At 32.1% G+C, this 19713-nt stretch overlaps 2 protein-coding genes across 5 annotated transcripts; one reads left to right on the top strand and one right to left on the bottom strand.

The window, feature by feature from the left end:
* Positions 1-95: 95 nt before the first annotated feature.
* On the bottom strand, positions 96-5049 carry B-gluc1 (beta-1,3-glucan recognition protein 1). The gene is made up of 8 exons (XM_033338240.2): positions 4757-5049; positions 3292-3519; positions 2995-3209; positions 2695-2831; positions 2451-2617; positions 1449-1783; positions 783-884; positions 96-709 (listed from the first exon to the last, which is right to left on the bottom strand). The coding sequence occupies exons 1-8, from the start codon at positions 4899-4901 to the stop codon at positions 608-610; spliced, it is 1431 nt and encodes a 476-aa protein (XP_033194131.1). The 5' UTR covers positions 4902-5049; the 3' UTR covers positions 96-607.
* A 2027-nt stretch (positions 5050-7076) lies between these two features.
* Positions 7077-19223, top strand: LOC117158809 (uncharacterized). 4 transcript variants are annotated; one of them, XM_033338123.2, is made up of 17 exons: positions 7077-7144; positions 7288-7453; positions 9350-9566; positions 9805-9918; positions 9987-10481; positions 10607-14945; positions 15132-15201; positions 15338-15409; positions 16375-16564; positions 16642-16758; positions 16848-17024; positions 17112-17279; positions 17349-17441; positions 17520-17562; positions 17654-17766; positions 17839-17969; positions 18824-19223. In XM_033338123.2, the coding sequence occupies exons 3-17, from the start codon at positions 9429-9431 to the stop codon at positions 18840-18842; spliced, it is 6279 nt and encodes a 2092-aa protein (XP_033194014.1). In that variant the 5' UTR covers positions 7077-7144; positions 7288-7453; positions 9350-9428; the 3' UTR covers positions 18843-19223. The 4 variants fall into 4 exon arrangements, 3 of the variants coding, with proteins under 3 accessions (XP_033194014.1, XP_076477442.1, XP_033194012.1); XR_013059156.1 differs by lacking the exon at positions 7077-7144 and having other exon boundaries at positions 7178-7453; positions 17839-18036; XM_033338121.2 differs by lacking the exon at positions 7077-7144 and having other exon boundaries at positions 7179-7453.
* Positions 19224-19713: the final 490 nt, after the last annotated feature.

Below are 19713 nucleotides of genomic sequence, written 5' to 3'. Positions count from 1 at the left end.
TGCGCGCGAGCCACGCGTTAATATTAATCTGCGCGGTAAGTGGATCTACGCTCGGATATACCGATCGTGATCTACACTAAAAACTTATCAGAAAATCGTTTCATGATTGTTTTATTGCATGTACAGCTGTGCATAGTAGTCCAGTGCGATGGAACTGTTTCAACTCGAGTCGCTAGGACACTTCCGTTTGGCTTGTCTCCCTCGAGATGGATGGCCACGATTCGTTCGCTATGGTCTAGTGGAAGATTTTGGGAATGGCCAAGAAACGGTGTGGATGGTTTTCTGAGACTGGTAGCTTCTCCGGACACTAGGAAGAAGATGATGTTTGAATTCAGACCAGAGGATGGACCTCGTGCCTCGTTTGATTATCAGAGACGCTATGGCTATCGAGGACAACGACTGATTGAATTGCTTGGTTCTGGTTTCCATCCGGATGACGTGCCTTATCAAGAACCGTTGCCTGCTTCCGTGTTGGTACCTCCTCCGCTTCCCTTCTAATTGCTGTGTGTTTTATCAATTTATATGGATTTATATGAAGGAATACGAAAGCGATAGAAAATAGAAAGGAGTGATTAAATGTGTTTCTCAATCAAAGTGAAAAATGGAATCAGACAGCCAGGATTTTAATGTAGTCTATATGAAGACCGGTGTCACTGTTCCTCCAGGTTGCTTGCCATTTGTTTGCTGCTGTATAGAAATTGAGGAGTGCCTGAAATCAATGATATTGTGTTTTAAATGTCCTGTTTGTGGTAATGGAAGTCGAATTTTTTAAGTAGATGTACCTTCGATTCGACGTCTCTCCAGGGCTTTGCGTACTCGCTGCTGATGCAGCCGTCTGGGAAGACCAAGTGACCTCCTACGGCTAGACCGATGTTTATATAAGCCTGTTAAAACGTGGAAAATGTTAAATGAACTATTTAGAATTAAAGATTATAGAAAAGGCATAAGTCATATTCTTCTTCTGTAAGAAAGCAATTTTTAAATTCAATCCTTCAACTACTTAATGCACATGCTCGTGACACGTACGATATATATTACTCTAAGTATTTTCTAATTTAATTAGATCCAGGTACTACGATATTTTATATTAAAATATGTATGTATTTTAGCCGTTTTTTATTATAAAAAGATTTAATTGCTTGCGTTACTAAACCAAAGAAAGATTTGCGCGTGAAGGAGTTAGTTTACTGTTCTTTTTTCTACAAAAATTGTGCATTTGTTGGCAAGTCTTACACTTTTAAGGTTGTTCTACATTTCAGTTATGTATTTCTTTCAGCCACCAAATAGTATAAACATCAGAAAATTACTAAAAATAGACTTGTCATATTTCTTCCTTGTGATCTTAGATTGTTAGCAGTATTACAAGACGAACAGATAAAGAGAGATGGTGAAATAGGCACGGGAAAAAATGTAAAAATAGTTACATATTTGCAGTTTAAAGTACTAACCGGATTATTGAACAAACTTGGTGGAACTTCTTGATCGCCATACTGTTCTTCATCAACCTTGAGCGTGATTCGATCGCTTTTCCATTCCAAATCGTACACATGATAATCATCTGACCATAATTTCGTCGAAGTCTTTTTAGGAAGCATTAATCGATTATCACGTGGAGAATGTTGGTTTATGGTCGTCGCATGAGCTCCAGCTACGAGAATGTGCCCGCTAATGTCGTCTCCTCTTCGCGTTTTGAGGAATGGATTTCCGTTTGAATGAGCCACTATGATGTCAGAATGGAGCGGCGAATTTGGTGTACTTTCGTTTATGTTCTCTAGAGTGAGTACTAAAATATAACAATGAATTATACACCATTTACTAAATTAAATAATCGATCTTGATAATTGAATTTTTTAAAATAGTGACACACAGTACAGTACAGAGCCTCCCATATCCGTACTAATAAGGAGACAAAATTGTCCGGATAGTGAAATCTTCGACAAAAGAAAAAAAATCGCTTTTCTCAAAATAGAGATCAAAAAAATTGTTAATTTGTTTCAATATTTGAGGATTTTATATTTCTCTGGCTGCTAGAAGCCATTGAGGTCTTTTATTGAATTATTTATCATTTATTTGTACATAATCCTTACCTCGCGGCTTATGATAGCTTTCGGTTTGTACAATACATTCTGGTCTCTATGTTAAGATATATTTATAACTGTCTATATCTATTTGTTCAATTTTCCGTATGTATCTCAAGTTTTATATGTTTATGACACATTTGTCACTCATAAACTATATATCGTATTTTGGCAAGTATTTCTTGTAGATGTGAAAATAAGTCATATAATAATATACACATTCAATAACATATATCTACGTACATAGTACGTAACGAGAGTTCGGATGCAAGAGGCTCTACTGTTTATTAATTGGTATATTTAGCAGTTAACAATTAATTCGCGAAATATCATAACTATATAAAGATGCATAAAATGTACGATAGAACTCACAAGGATATAACCAGTCACCACGAGGCAATTTGGCACGGATTTGAATGCGTCCGTGCTGGAAAGCGAACGATGACTTGGTATTTAATCGTCCTGATATAACAGGCGGTAAAATGTACGCTGCAAATGCATTCCGTTTGCAATCATCGGTATTAGCTACGCCTGTACAGCTAAAGAGACATTCAAGATTTTTAACATGACGATTATGACTTCATTATGATTGACTTTGTGATAATTAAAATTTTACCTCGTCAAAGTCAGATTTCCGTTTGTAACGAAGTTGGGACCAAACTTATCATTGGTGAAGGTTGGTTTAATATGCAAAATACCATCTTTGACTTCCACGTTGTCGCTATTCTTCATGTATACGACAAATTCATAATTCTAAAATAAAACAATAAATTTTTAACTGTCTTAATTCGATTTTATTTATGTTATTCCTTAACATATTAGATTTATTATTTCTAGAGAGGACAGAATACATGTTACATATCTTCTTTAATAATTTAAGTCTATCTATAAATTCAAACGTGGTTAGTATATTTACCGGAATGCCAGAAAAACGCTCGAGGTTCGTCCAAAGATTCGTATTAAGAAAATCGAAATTTTCTTCGAAGATCGTTTGTCCTGGACAGATAGTTTTTCCTTTCGTCTGCTGATTTATCGAACTACCTTCAAAGATTTTAGTCTGCGATGGTGTCGAACAGGTGATGTTATCTGCGGTACCTCCGTCCACTGGAGTTCCATCGTAATTGTAAAATTCTAAAGACAGAAAGAGTAAGATGAACGGTCAATGTTTTGCAGAGAAACAGTACCAAAATCATTTCTTTTATTTTCAACAAACCTTTAACTTCGTACTCTTGGTTAAGTAAATTATAACCAAGACCTTCGTAAACGACATGGAGCCAATAATAAATCTTGTCGCCTCGTTTTAATCTCGTGCTTCTATCTTCATATGTCCAACGGCCATTTCTTTTTTTTATGATGTCAACGGCAATAGTACCCGCTTCAAGGCTGTAGAAATCGTCGTTAAATTTTACGTGAAATGCGACCAAACTGATACCATCCTCATCTGAGCAGAAAAAGTATTTTCTTCGTCAAAAATTGTCAGTGTTTTTAGAGATACATTAATCTCACGATATACAATTTAAAATAGTAGAATTTTGTAAGTATGTATAAATATAGCTCTAAAGAGTTAAATAAGAGATTCGTGCGCAGAGATTTGTTTTATCTACAATAATTTACATGATAATGAGTACTATACTTTGCATACTTATTTACATATTTTTGCCTGTTATGTATATTATAGTGGTAAAATGGATCATTGAAGAAACCTATTCAGAGTACAATACAAATTTTTTCGCAGTAATTTAATTCAAAATTATCGATGATAATATTTTTTTTATATAAGCATAATCTTGTTTATTGTATAATATATCGTAACGAGGAAATTTCAAGTGCATCACTATTGTATCAGTGTGCGTGCAATGTACAAATTAAAATATGCAAATTCTCTACTGAGTCATCAATCAAAGATTATCACTGGAACTATCGAATTGTGCAATTCGATGCGCGAGTAATTTCTTTTGCGAATTAAAATATTACACTTAGAATTGTTACATCAAACGCAAAAAGGGTATCGCAAGATATTTTATACGTGTTTTTCGTGTGTATACAATTTTCGTACTCTTCCTTTAAACAAACACATTCCTTTCGTTAAGCTGTAAAATATTTCCTTGTTCCTGTTCATCTTCGACGGTTATCTCTATCAACCATTTCATTTGAATAATTTTTAGAGATGCACCGACTAAGTCGACCAATAAATCGTCTTTCAAGGCTATTGCCGATTATTTTCAGACACGTTTAAACCCAAGCAGAAAATTGTTTACCTTTTTTTTATTTTTATTCTATTATAAAATTAAGAAATTATGACCAAAGTTTCTAGTTAATTGGTATTTATTTAGTTTATGTATCTGTAAGTATATTTAATTACTTAGGTTATTTAATTAATTTAATTAATTAGGTTAATTATTAACCTGTGTTAATTATGTACCTGTAAGTAAATATACCATGTTACTACATATTGAAAAATGTTAAAATTATACTAATGACGAAAAAGAGAGAACATCGTATTTTTATTTCTATGCTTTAGCAAGATGCCTTAGCACTTAAGCCAGATAATCGGTCACAAGTCGGTACATCTCTCATAATTTAAAAAAATAATAGAACACAAAAGTTGCACAAAGATACTGGTACCAAGCAAATATACATATAGATAGTAGACAACAAAAATAAGGAATCCTACTCACCTGGAATAGACATCCGTAATCCTTTTGGATAAAGAGGTTCTACGCTCGCTGCTGGAGGAATATATTGTGCTGAATTTTCTTGAATTACTACGTTAAACAATAAAATGGCATTAAGAAGTAGCCACTTCGTTCCGAGAACGCTCATGATGACCACGTTCGATGATGCTGCCGGTACAAGCGATACTGAGGAGTAGAACGCTGCTGTGGCGTTTTATTAGAAACAGGTTTTTATATAAATACATATGCATAACGTATATTTATCTCTATGAAGCTTCCCATCTCGGAAATGATCTTCCACTCTTTCGCGGATTGGCGATTCTCCGACTGACGCTAAAAAACTCTATTCAGTTAATCGAACAACGTAAAAGTCATGAACTACAGAAGTGATTAATAATTGGTTTGATTCATTTCGTTGATCGCCAATACATACGTATAATCTTTATATTGTTGCTTCGATGAAACAGTCCAAAAATTGAAGTTAAAATTCGAACTAGTTTATATATCTTATTAATCTTTAAATATAATGCGAAATTCACTTTTTAATCTATTTTTTATTCCAATAATTTTGATTTTCAATTGCTATTTTAATTACAGACAGCAAAATTCAGTAGGAATATATAATTACGTAAAAATGATTAATTATTGTTCTATGAAATATTGTAATTCTCGTAAATTATTAATCGTCGCTCAATTTCTTTTAATCGAGTAAAGAGAATACTTGGCTAAAGTAAGGAAATAAATTAATTAGTTTATATCACACGATATTCTCGGTTTTCCCAGTATTTTGTAAGAGTTGAAGAATTTCTCCGATAGATAAAATGTTTCTCGATTACGATATGTATTGGTACTAATATATGTTTCTTGTCTCTATCATGTAGTAGTAAATGATTGTTGGTATCATTTCACAATCTTTATATATTCATTTCTTTTTGATGACAGTGACACGAGAACGCTGATAAAACAGATTTAATCCGCACAAGTGAGATATTTTTATTAATTTTGCTGGTTTACTTTTTTTTGTAATAATAATTCGTTTCGTAAAAGATAGAGAAGGACTTAAAATTAATAATTTTAATTATGGAAAATACATTCCTTATGAAAACAATATTATCAACTTTAGTTTTTCTCCTCAACTTCACTTTTTTTATTTTATTAAATTTTTTCTTAATTTAATCAACCTAAAAAATCTGAAACATTATTAAAGAAATAACAAGAATTATTGATATTCCTGTTATTTAATAATGCTTTAAAACGACCTATGGTCGACATTACGTCTAATTGTTTAACGAAGAAATGTGTAAAGAGAGTAAAAATATATTTTTGTAGCTCGTTATATAAACCGCGTAGAACGCAAGAATTAAACTGCATTTAGGGACTTTTTTTTGTCGTTTAGTGTTCAAAATTAATTGACCCGCCTACGATCATATAAACAGGTCTCGACCGTATTCGTATAAACAGGTATCTCGACACTCATATACCTACATGATTATCTAAACAGATCTTGATGATTATATACCAAAGTCTAGGAAAAATCGTCCGAAAATTGAGTCGTAAAATATCAATATGGAAGGTTCTCGTTTTGCGCATGCGTAAAGTGCTATGAATGCTTCGGACAGAAACGGGAACATTCTACTTATCTTTATCTGCCTCGCAAGAACGTGGACTTTATTGACCTTCCGTGTTGATTTTTTATGACTAGACACGGCTCAATTTTCAGACGGTTTTCTTTAACGAATATCGAGACCTGTTTATAAATTTGTTTATATCCAGAATGTCTCCGGATCTCCAGTACGATCCTATTACGCTATCGCGAAAACTTGCCTTCAATATAGTCACATAAATTTAAATTTACTAACTGATTGTATATACGGATAGAAAAGTCTGCATTGTTCAGATATTTACCAAGAAATAACTCGGGAAATTAGAAGCACTTTATCAAGTAACGTCCAGTTGAATGCCGCATTGACAATTGTGGGACAAGTCACTTATAGTCTGTAAAGAAGTTTGGATTTTCTCGAGATCTTTTTCTTTGACAATCCATATAAACTTTCCTAAACGTTTTACCATCTCTCATGAGATATTTTTTTTTTTTTTCGCGCGTGCTAGTTTCTAAGTACATACAATCTTGGAAAAAGTTTTAGATTTGAACTACAAAAGTTCTTTCAATTTTCACGGACTTCGGCGAATAGAACGGTTTAGTGCACCATGGGCACCAACTCACTCACTCTTTTACCCTAAAGCTGCAAACTTAACGTAACACCTGGTAACGCTCATATGAAACAGGTCTGGACACTCACTAGGGAAACCCGTCCATCTTTTGATTCAAAAAATACCAAGATGGAGAGTGAGGAAAAGCCTCGTTCTGTGAAATAAACAGAAATAGATAGAGTGAGTCTGTCATTGTGTGAAATATTCGTAATATCTATGCATATGTATATGCGCATTACGCTTGCGTAAAACGGGACCTTTTCTTGCTTTACATCTTGATTTTTTTCGACTCAAAAGATGAATGGTTCTATCAATGCTTTCAGTATCGAAGTGTCTATACTCCAGACGTGTTTATACTACCGTAGTCTCCAGTCGCCATAAGTTCCGATCAGTTTCGACGTTTTCGTGCCAAGTTTAGTTGCTGTACAATAAAAAAAGCTTCTCGTGAATTGCATTTCAAAAGTGTAGCAGATTCCTGGACATCCAGTCGTGAGTACTATCTTATTTCAACTACTTACATTGACATTTTTATTTTCGTTCTATACTTTCGGAAAAATGTTGGATATTGCCGAGCGAGTTTTTCGGATTAATGTGTTTAATATACGCAAACTTCTTTTATATTTATTGTGTTATCTTATCAGAAATTACTATATCATCATAAATGCAATTTTGAAGGATATATTTTAACTAAATTTAAATTGATACGTCTTCAATAATCATGGCGATCACATTTGGATGCTTATGAGAACGTTCTCCTGAAGTTTACAAACTTCTATACTTAACGAAGGCATTTTGAAGTTTTCGTCAGCATCATTAACCTATTTAAGGAAAAATCATTTAATCCCTGTCTTTTTCTTTATTATTGTGTTTAATCTCGAATAGATTAATGCATTTTATTTGGTCCAATTCGACTTCTTACAAACTTAATATATTGGATATTCCCCCTTTTTATATACAAGTTTATATAGCACTTTTGTGTACTATTTATATATTATGTAATAAGATGTATTTTCGATCACTTTGTATTTCATTTTGTGAAATATAATAAATATTGCGGTATGTTTGGTATTGGCTCTAGGTTATTTCCAACAGCTACAGTTTTGATGTTTAAAACACATATCTGTTTTATATCATATGTTTTGTTGGATGTAATATCTTGGTATATTATAATACTGTTTATATTCTTCTAAGTTAATGAATTTGAATGTTTATGAAAGCATATTAATTATACATATTTAAAGCATATTTTTATATATTCTGAATGATATTTAATACAATAATTTTAATTCGATCTATTTCAAATCTATTTCGTTATTTTATGTAACTTCAACTTTAAAAGGTTTTACTTATACTTGATAAAGGGGAAAGCATAAATATTGGCTAAATGTGAAAAATATTTATATATATTCAGTCTTAATATGAACCTAAATTTTTTAAAGAGTCTAGTTATTAGAGTAATTCTTTTTATCTATAGCTTCTTTTTACATATTACTGTGTATTAATGTCATATTGCATTTGTATTGTCAGATATTTATTAATTTTCATATATTATTTCATATATATTACTTATAAATGTTTCACTGATTTTAGATTCTTTTGCGAGATATTTTGTGAATGAGTGTATCTTATCTATCAAAGAAATATATTGTACATATATCAGTATATAAGCAAATAATTGTATAATTATGAAATTTACATTGTTTGTATTTTAACAATGTATCTTATATCTACAAAATTTGTAATGTTTTACATTTAGTAACTTTTTAAAGGATATGATAATCATCTTATAACTATTTGCTAAGTGCAGAAGATTAATAGACTGAACATTTAACTTATTATATTTTTATGTTAATGTATTTGTACAAATATTGGTGAATGTGTGTTTCTGATTTATACCGAACATATTTTGTATTATTTTATTGACTTGTAAGTATTCTGATGATGTGTAGTTTTCTCTACATCCATTTTACAAGTGTTTCTATTTCTTTGATCCCCTATATTTTACCTATTACAAAACAATAAAATCACTATTGAAATTTAAGAAATAAGTTTCTACATATTTTATTATTGTGGCGATTAAGAAAATTTTAGGTAATTTGTAACACATGGTTGAAACACATTTTATATTTATATATATAGTTTTAACTTTTATATTTTTGTAAAACTGCCTTAATATTGACTAAAACTTACAGATATTTTTAAACTGCTGTATGTATAATTTTTATTAATATGTTTAATTAATAATTCCTGAGACATTTTTTCATTTATGTATGATTGGTGATTGTACCATAAAAGGAAAACAAATAACTGAATAGAGATTTTTACTATATTTTATACACGTATGTGGTGGTAACTCTATAACAATTTTCTTTGAATATAAAATAGCGTCCAAACGGACTGCGGCCCTTAAAACAGTTTGGAATGCACTAGCAAACCATTTGCTAGAGCGAGAGAGATTTAGAAAATGCAAAATTGGAACCAATGGCAATTGTCAGCTGGTGCTGTTGCTACTCCAATGCCACAACCACCAGTTGGTTATGCTGTACCAGGAACAGATCCTACGGCTATGATGCAAGCATACATGCAGTATTATAATCAACCAGTAAGTATTTTATTAAATATCTCTATCTAATATATGAAAAAAATAAATCTCGCATTAATTGATATATATGAAATTTTCTTTGAAAATTTGACATGTTAATTACAATTTTGTTAAAATATTGTCATATGTACTTATTTTCCATTTAACTAATGAATTTATCAATTTATTTAACATAACATATAAATATTTCTATATTATATAATATATGTAGAATACCACAATTATACTGTTTTATTAGGCACCTAGTGGGTATACAGCTGAACAATGGGCCGCAGCTCAACAACAAAACTGGGCTCAGTGGCAGCAATGGCAGCAACAATATCAGCAATGGCAAGCACAGTATGGGGAGAAGGTATGTAAAAGGCATAAATAACATAAAAATGTATTCATTCATTAATTCAATTTTGAACTTTGTTTCAGTACCAAGAAACAATGAAACACATGTCAGCCCAGAACATGAGCTTAGCTAATCAGGTGTCACAGTTACCAATCGTACAACCTCCACCACCTCTTCCAAAAGAGGATACAAAACCGCCATTACCTCCTAATAATATGAACACATATCAATTTACAAGCATGCCTCCTCCACATCAAAACAATCTTCCATTATTTCCCGTTAAACAAAACGCGAATACACCAATGCAACAAACAAATATACAAAACTGTCCTCAAAATCCCCCTTTACCTCCAAATCAGCCACCATTACCTCCTGAAAATAACAATAGTAGTAAAGAAAATAATAGTTTAAATGGTAAACGCAGTAATAGTATCGGTAGTGAATCTAATAGTGCTAAAAAGTTGAAAATCGAAGATGAAGAACTAACTGAAGCTGAGAAAACATTTGACGCTCAGTTTAAACAGTGGGAGGAGCAGTTTAATAAGTGGAAACAGCAAAATGCTAATCATCCAGACAAGGTAAGTGATATTACAATTATTATTACATATCAGCTACAGAGAAAATCAAATATGATGACTAAAACATCAGTAAGTGATTTACTGCTAGTTCTAGTTTTATTCGAAAAGGGATTATTTTATTATAGACCCAATACAAACAATACGAAGCTAAATGGACATCCTGGCGAGAGAAGCTTATCGAACGACGTGAACAAATGCGTAGGAAACGCGAGCAACAAAAGCAAACTGTTGTTAAAGTAGATATTGAAAAGAATAAAGGCTCGTCTGGTGATGATAAAATACTGAACATTCTATCCAGTACAGAAAATCAAGGATTAATTAACAATTTATTGGGTATTGGGAAAACTCTTGGCTTAACTGCAAAGCAGAGTATTAACGTACCTCCACCGCCACCGCCGCCACCAGCAACAGAAACAGTAGCGTCTAACATTCAAACGGCAACCTCCTCTCAAGTATCACAGTCGTCGACAACTCAGCTACCAGTCATGAACATGATGTCTTCTAATATGACTACGTCACCTTGGAATTCTCAACAATGGACAGCACAGTATAATGCAGGCGTGAACGTATCGAATTTCTCTAACTTCCAAGCTATGACTGGAGTACCTCCACCTCCATTCAATATGCCACCAACTCAAATGCCTCCACCAAACTTTACACAACCGCCGCCGAATTTTCCAGCTATACCAAACTTTTCACAACCACCGCCAGGTTTTGTTAGCAATGACTCACGACAGAATCACAACGTACGACCTCCAGTTCCACCCAACATGCAAGGAAGGCCTCCTTCATTCGGAATGAATACTGGTAAAGGTTCAGATAATAATTTGATACACAACGAACGTCAAAATCAACCTGGTTCTATGAGCAACTTTGACTCAGTAGGTCATCAGGGTAATTTCGGTATAAATGACGCTGGGCATCAAAAGGAAGGCATACCAGCAGAACGTTTTGGTCCAGATAGTATAAATGATCAACAAGGTAATCAATTTCGCAATGATATGTTTGGTCAACGAAATGAAAATTATAAATTAAACGATGAACGAGTATCTGAAGCCGAACAATTTAGAAGAGAAGATAGGAACTATCAAGAACACGGAAATAGTCAGTTCAATCAACAGAAAATGAACTTTAACAACGATAGATTTGCTTCTGGAAACGATCGGTTTGGGCCAGGAAACAATCGGTTTGGTCCAACGAATGATAGATTCGGACCTGGAAACGATCGATTTGGACCTGGAGATAACAGATTCGTTGTTGGAAATGATAGATTTGGACCAGGAGGTGACAGGGTAGGACAAGGAACTGAAACTGTTAATGATCGTTTTGGAACAAACAATAATCGATTTGGTCCAAATAATGAACCTTATGGTCCTGGGGGTGATAGGTTTAATAGGAATAGTATGGATCGTTTTGACCAAAAAGACGTAGTAGATAATAGACGTGATAGTTTTCCAAATGTTCCAAGGGGTTTCAGTAGGAATAATCAATTTGAACCACCAGATAAATTTGCTCCAGAACTAAAGAAGCTTATGGAAAAAAGGAGAGCAGCGATGGACGTATTCAAACCAAGCTATTTTGATTCTGATAAAAGTAGCAGCGTTGGTTCACTGAGTGAAAGCTTTAAGAAGATTACAGGTGATTCTCCATTCATGAAATCTGTTGGAAACCAAAATTTGGGACCTCGTGGATCTTCTAACTTTGGACCAGGCGCACCTGGTAATTTCAGAATACCTGGAGATTTTAAGCTTCATGGAAATCCTGACTTTGGACCCCGTGCTCTTCTAGGAATTGTACGCAACAATTCGTTCGATTCGCGGGATTCATTCAAAGGATCGAATTCTAGTTCACAACAAATGCAAGATCTTATGCATACCGAACCTAGATCGGAAATGGCGAATATTGGAAACGACACGAATGTGAAGAACGAGGTTAAAAATGAATCTACTACTGTAGTAGAACAAGTTGCGGTAAATAATTCAAAATCGACTGAACAAAACGTCGATAATACACAAAAAGACAGTTCTGAGAACTATTCAATACAGAAAGACATTCCATTACTAGAAAAACCACCTTGGGTTAACGCTCAACTTCCTGAAGATAGCTTATTGCAGAAGGATAGTATTAAGGAGGAAGAAATTCCGTCTACGAACTATAGCTCTTCAGAACAGGATCCACAGAATGCTTTCAAAGAACAAACAGAGGTAAAGCAAGAACTATCTAATAATGATAGTGAAAATACCGAGAAAAAACCTGAAGTGTTACCTTTTATGGGAGAAAATGATCTAAAACCTGAAGATTTAAATATGGAGCCACCGCCTGAATTACCCAATTTAGGTCCTGTTCTTACAGACACTAATGAACCTACTGATTCTGTACAAAGAACAGATGAACCATATGATGGAAAAGAGTCTTCCTTGAAATCATTTGTAAGTAACACTGAATCTTATGAACCAAGAGGACCTTTTGATGCTACATTTGGTCCAAGGGGAATGCCATTTAGATCAAGTACACCTTTTTTGAGTCCAAGAGGTCCTAACAATGTAAGATTTCCTATGTTCGAACCACCATTTAATTCTTCTGGTCCAAATCCGTACTCATTAGGTCCTCGTGGACCCAATGATGTACAATTTGGTCCAAGAGCTTTGAATGATGGGCAATTTGACTCAAGAGGCTCGAACGATGGACAGTTTGGTCCAAGAGCTTCGAATAATGCGCAATTTGGTCCTCGAGGTCTTGGTGATGGACAATATGGCCCTCGAGGTACTGGTGATGGACAATTTGGTCCAAGAGCTTCTAATGATGGGCAGTTCGGTCAACGAGGTCCAAACGATGCACAATTTGGTCCAAGGGGACCTAATGATGGACAATTTGGTCCTAGAAGTGTCAATGATGGAATGTTCGGACCAAGAGGTCCTAATGATGGATTATTTGGGACGAGAGGACCCGTTGAAAATCAATTCGGTTTAAGAGCTCCTAATAATGCACAGTTTGGACCTAGACCTTCGAATATTGGACAATTTGGCCCCAGATATGATGCTCAGTTAAATTTAAGCAGACCTAATGATGGACAATTCGGTCCTAGAGGGACGAACGATGGTCAATTTGGGCCCCATGGGCCTAATAATAGACCGTTTGATAATCGAGGTCTTTGCGATCAGTTTATGCCCAGAGGACTTAACGAAGGACAGCCAAGATTTTCAGGACTCAATGATAGACTTTTTGGTTCACGACGCAATGATCCACCTTATCAACGAAGTCCAGGTGGTTCGAAAGGTGCAAACGACGGCGGCCAGTTTTCAAATAGATTTAATGAAAAACAATTTGATAATTCTACTGATGGATGCTTTGGTTCACAGAGTTCTAATGATGCATATTTTGGTCCACGAGGTCCAATAGGTAGCTCAAATGACACCTCTTTCTTATCTCGAGGGCAACCTGACAGATCTTTTGATAATCGACAACTTGATGTCAGAGGAATTGGAGAACTTAGATCAAAAGGACCAATTGATAATAATTCTGGTTCCAAGATACAGGGTACTTCAGAAATAAGTGGTGATGGTGGAGTATTCACTAATAATGAGCAAATATCAATTGATGAAAGTATGCAACAGAGGCAATTCGATTCTAATGATGCGCAGAACTCACTCTGGAGGCAACCATACTCTAAAAACAGCTTCGGAGATGTGGATCAAAGATCTGGAAGAGGCTATCTTGATAAATCCATGTTGCCTCAAAATGAATCATTTAATCAGAGTATAGCGAACGACATAGAACGACGATCTCCTAAGAATGGAAATAAATGTAACATTCTTGATAAAAGATCAGAGAGAAATATGAACGATATAACGGTGAGTGATTACAAGACTGGATACACAGAATCTTCAGCAGGTTCTGATTATACAAAATTCGATAACTCTAATATATACGTGAAACGACCTATGGATAACAGACAAAGCCAAGTCAGGTGTTCAGCTGTGAAAGAATTTTGTATAGAGAAACAATTTAATTATAATCATAGCGGGGCTAGCAGCGACAAGAAATTTATCGAACATATACCTGCTAAAGTAATAGATTATGCCCACACTTCCCGATCATCGAATCAAGATCACTTAACTCCTGTGCAATGTTTCGACTATGGACATGGCAATTTAAAACCTCTAGTGCCAGAGCATGAAGTGTACCCAAAGAAAGATTTTAGAAATTGGGAGGAGAACGAACAGAATTTAAAAGATTATACAGAGAAAATCAGGAGGTACGAATGTTATGCGAACAAAACAGAATCTAGGCATCCTCGAGACTACAAACAAAGAAGGAATAGCGAAGAATTCATAGACGATAGAAAACCTGAAAGGGAACGCAGAGAGAAAGAGGACTATAAAGCGAAAGAACGTGATGATAGGATATTTGATCATACATCTGACAAAGATCAAGATAACCGCTATGATAAGAGTCCCATTAAAGGTAATTTGATGTTAAGTTGCAAAAATATACAGTTTTTCATATCAAGTATTATTATTGAAATCTGTTCAATATTAATGAAAATATTAATGAAAATATATTCAGATAAAATACATAAGTATTTATTGGTATTTAGTTATTAAATTGTATAGACAATTTTATGTTTATTATCATTTTTCCCAAATGTAGAAAGAACGCGGGAAAGATGTGAACCGTCTCAGAAGGAAACGACTAAAGAGAATGACAAAGATGAAGACAGGTATAGTACACCAAATATATTATTTATAAATTTATCTGCATACTTATGTATATAAATAAAGTACCATAAATTATTATTCATATTGTTTAACATTAATGTGAATTAATTACGTTTGAAAATATATAACTTTATTTAGATCGAAAGGAAATATAAACTGGCAGGAGAATTCGAACAAGAACGTCGTAGATACAAAGCCATCAGAGAACAGGTATGTTTTTTTGATTACTAAATGCGTCCTAAATGTTTTAGTCTTTGAAATATTGTAAAATAAACGCTTTCATGACTTTTGTGTTCTTAAATTTACATTTTAATACACATTGGTGTCCATCTGTAGATATAATGTTTCTGACAAGTATTGCATTTTGCATAAAGTATGAAGACTTATTTATGCAAATTCATACCCTCTCTCTCTCTCTCTCTGTGTCTCTCTCTTTCTCTGTTTTTAAACTGCTAAAATGCAGTTGTAAAATGTCATTATACATACTTTTATTCATTGTGTCAATATTATTGGCACATAAAAATATTTCGAAAACCATTGGTTTTCTTCATTAACAATGTTATATATATATATATATATACATGTATTTTTATGTGGCTATATTATTAATGCCACTATATTGATTAATATTATGTAACCACATATTAAGCCATGAAAATTTTATTTATATGCGTAATGCAAATGAAAACTATTTCTGAAAATTATTTATGCTTCTGCTATTTTATAATATATATCGTAAAATTTTTTAGAATTAAACGCACGGATCACATAGCGGCATAATACAAACACATTTCATTTTAATCTGTTCGTATTATGTGCAAACATGTTTCTTGTGATTTAATTCATTTACTTTAATAAGATAACATGGAAAACATTGCTATTTTCAGGTGATGGCTATTTTTTAAAATAGCTTCCAGAAGGTTTCACTTATTTACTGTGCTTAATACAATTTTGAAACTTTTTAATATCGTAATACCTTGTGCAAAAAACATCAAATATAGCACATTTAAATTTGAATATACCAGTCCTTACTACTTACAATTATTTATCTCTATTGTTATTTCTTTTCCATTATGTTGTACAAAAAGAGTATTATATGTTCTTTATTCTATACTTAAAGATTATAAGTAGATTATATAAAAACCTTTTAAATAAGTTGACATTGTTTATTATAGTGTTACAGATGCTCAGCATAATGTGTTGGAATCTACACCAAAAACTTTGGAATTGGCAAAAACACCAAACTGCACAATGGTGGATGACTTATTGTGCCCTCCAGGTCGTCAGAACAGGCCACCAAAAATAGCTATAATTTTAAGGGGTCCACCAGGCAGTGGAAAATCTTTTGTGGCGAAACTTATTAAGGTAAAGTTATATTTATTAAGATATAATTTACTTTGTCTTATAAATAACGATACAATTTCGAACATATCTTTTTATAGGATAAGGAAGTTGAACAAGGAGGTTCTGCACCACGAATATTAAGTCTTGATGATTATTTCTTGGTAGAGAAAGAGATAGAATCCACAGATGATAACGGAAAGAAAGTTACGGTTAAGGTATAAAACAAATTATTATTTTTTTAATTAAATTGAAGGTTTTAAGCACAAATAAATTGCAGCACTTTTTGATTTAATAAACTTTACAGGAAATGGTCTATGAGTACGAGGAAGCAATGGAGCAAAGTTACATCACATCTCTTGTTAAAGCTTTTAAAAAGAATATTACCGATGGTTTCTTTAATTTCATTATATTGGATTGTATCAACGAAAAAATATCCGATTATGAAGAAATGTGGAGTTTTGCTAAAACAAAAGGCTTCAAAGTAAGTTTTCATTGCAGCATCAAAATTCGAATAAATGAGAACAGAGAACAGTTCTTTGTTATTATTTTTTTACATAAATGTTTATAGGTGTATGTTTGTGAGATGGAAATGGATTTACAAATTTGTTTAAAAAGAAATATTCATAATCGTACAGAAGATGAAATAAATAGAATTATAGATTATTTTGAGCCAACTCCAAGTTATCATCAAAAATTGGATGTTAACTCTATGTTACAGGAACAAGCAATTGAAGAAGTATATTTTTTTTTATTAGGTTGTATATTTATCTTTTCAGATTCATATTAATTATTTACCTGATTTTAGGTTCATATGGAAGACACTGAAGAAACCCAGGAGAAATCTCCACAACAAAATGAAGATAGTCAAGATAGTCAAGATGATACTCAAGATACTATTGTAATTTACCAATTTCATACATATATATTTTTGTAAATATTAGGTTCATGATATATATATACTGTTATCTATTTATAGGGGGTTAGCAAGTGGGAACGTATGGAAGCAGAGGACAAATTAGGTACGTTATTATATACTTTGGAAGATATTAATATATCTTACAAACAATCTATATCTTGTCTAACGTTATTAATTATATCAATTTAAAATAGATCGTTTGGATGGGCTTGCAAAAAAGAAAAATGAAGGAAAGGTGCAAACTATGAAAGATTTCCTTCAAGTTCCTGACTATTATAACATGGAAGATACTTCTGGCAAAAAACGTGTAAGTATATTTTTATTTGATTTATCGATAAAATATACAGGTAAATTTATCATGAACTGTTGGATTTGATAGGTACGTTGGGCAGATTTGGAAGAACGTAAAGAACAAGAAAAAATGCGCGCTGTAGGATTTGTAGTCGGTCATACAAATTGGGATCGTATGATGGATCCCACAAAAGGAGGAAGCGCCTTAACACGCACAAAGTATATATGATTTAACTTTACCTCTAGGTTATCTAGAAAAAATTACAAAAATTGATATTATTCGCGTGTAAGTTCTAGTCTACAAATTTACACGATTATTTATTAAGACCCGTAAGAACGAATCTTTTTGCATTTTTACAAAGAACGAAGAATACTTCGTATTTAGAAATAAGATGTATGTAAAAGTGGAATTATAGAATTTATAATTAATTAAAGCTTATGTAAAAAGTTGTATTACGTAACATCAGAAAGAGTGTTTATGTTACAGTATTATTGATATCGTATAAAGACTGTTCTTTTAGCATAATTAAATTAAATGTTGCAATTAAATATTACAATTTTATAAAATTTCTTACGAATCTGTTAATGTTGTGATATCTTTGCAAAGAAATACTCTTAAAATTGGGCAAATCTTACATTATTGTATTGACAACAATTTATTTATTGAAAAACATATACAATGCCAAAGCATTACGTTTGTATCTATGTAATTACATATATGTTTGTATATGTTTCCATAAATTGTTTTTTTCTTTTCCTTTTCGGAAAAGAATATTCAAATTTCATTTTAGAAATTGCGTATAAGGTGATGTATGAGCATCATTTTAACTTTCCTATAGTCTATAATGTGTATTTTTACAAATGTAAAAGATCTTTTTGTACATTTATACATGAACAGTATTTTTTCTAATCTAATTTTTTTTAATTATATAAAAATTTCCTAAAATCATGGATGTTGTTTTATTCTAAGCATTTAGAGTGTCGTTGTTACTATAAGTGTTTTTTTTTTAAATATATATCTTTATACAGATATTAAATATTCAATGCCTTATATGATCATTATTATATTGCAGGTTTTTCTCACTATCATAATGACATATTTTTATTCGACTACAGTAGTGTACAGAAGTGAACACGAGATGTCTTCAAACTTTCAAATTCTTCAGATGATGTATGGTTCTATTATAGCCTTATAGAAAATCTAGGCTAGTGTAAATCTTGTTAATTTATGTAAAGCATGCTGTAATTATTGTACATAATATTAATGAAATTGTTTTCACGATACATTTCTATATTTACTTGATGCATAATAATAATAATAATGTATAAGATACACTGAAAGCTTAAATATACGTGATAATCGTACACTGCCCGTTCAGGATTGTAGCATTATGAAGATATACTCATTATTCGATTCAAAGAATAATTGTATCGATAAAGTAAAAAAAGAGAATAATAAATTGTAGAAAATTGTTTAATACTTTATAATTATTATTATAATTACATTAGATTTGTTTTTCGAAAATAGAAAAATGTTTACTTACAAATTTGTACGATGTTGAATATTTAATAGAAAAAAAATATGTACAAACATATATATATGTATATATATAATTATGATACTTTTCAATCATACTTTTTAAATCAATATTTTGGACAAAAATGTTAAATTAATCTTTTTTTTTTTGTATGTATATATATATATATATATATATATAATATTGTATTTAAATTATTTTTGTAAGGAATGAAGCAATGTAAAAGTAATAATGAATAATTTTATGTATCTTTTATGTATTATAATAGTATAATGTTTATTAATAATAATAATACTTATTAATATTTAATAGTAGTATAATATACTTCATATTATTGTGCATTTAACAATATTACATAATCAAGATTAAGAATTTTTAGTATTCTAAATTTTAGTACATCTAAAACTTCATATATGTACTTAAAA

Source organism: Bombus vancouverensis, chromosome 9 (assembly GCF_051014615.1).
Source record: "Bombus vancouverensis nearcticus chromosome 9, iyBomVanc1_principal, whole genome shotgun sequence".
Classification (NCBI taxonomy): Eukaryota; Metazoa; Arthropoda; class Insecta; order Hymenoptera; family Apidae; genus Bombus; species Bombus vancouverensis.
This window is presented reverse-complemented; position numbering and strand designations above follow the sequence as displayed.

Coding starts and splice junctions, on each gene's coding strand:
- B-gluc1 (XM_033338240.2), bottom strand. CDS start 4,901: ATGAGCGTTCTCGGAACGAAGTGGCTACTTCTTAATGCCATTTTATTG. Junction 3,520..4,756: donor ATTACGGATGTCTATTCCAG/GTGAGTAGGATT, acceptor TTTTCTGCTCAG/ATGAGGATGGTATCAGTTTG. Junction 3,210..3,291: donor CCAAGAGTACGAAGTTAAAG/GTTTGTTGAAAA, acceptor TTCTGTCTTTAG/AATTTTACAATTACGATGGA.
- LOC117158809 (XM_033338123.2), top strand. CDS start 9,429: ATGCAAAATTGGAACCAATGGCAATTGTCAGCTGGTGCTGTTGCTACT. Junction 16,565..16,641: donor TTGTGGCGAAACTTATTAAG/GTAAAGTTATAT, acceptor ATCTTTTTATAG/GATAAGGAAGTTGAACAAGG. Junction 16,759..16,847: donor GAAAGAAAGTTACGGTTAAG/GTATAAAACAAA, acceptor TAAACTTTACAG/GAAATGGTCTATGAGTACGA.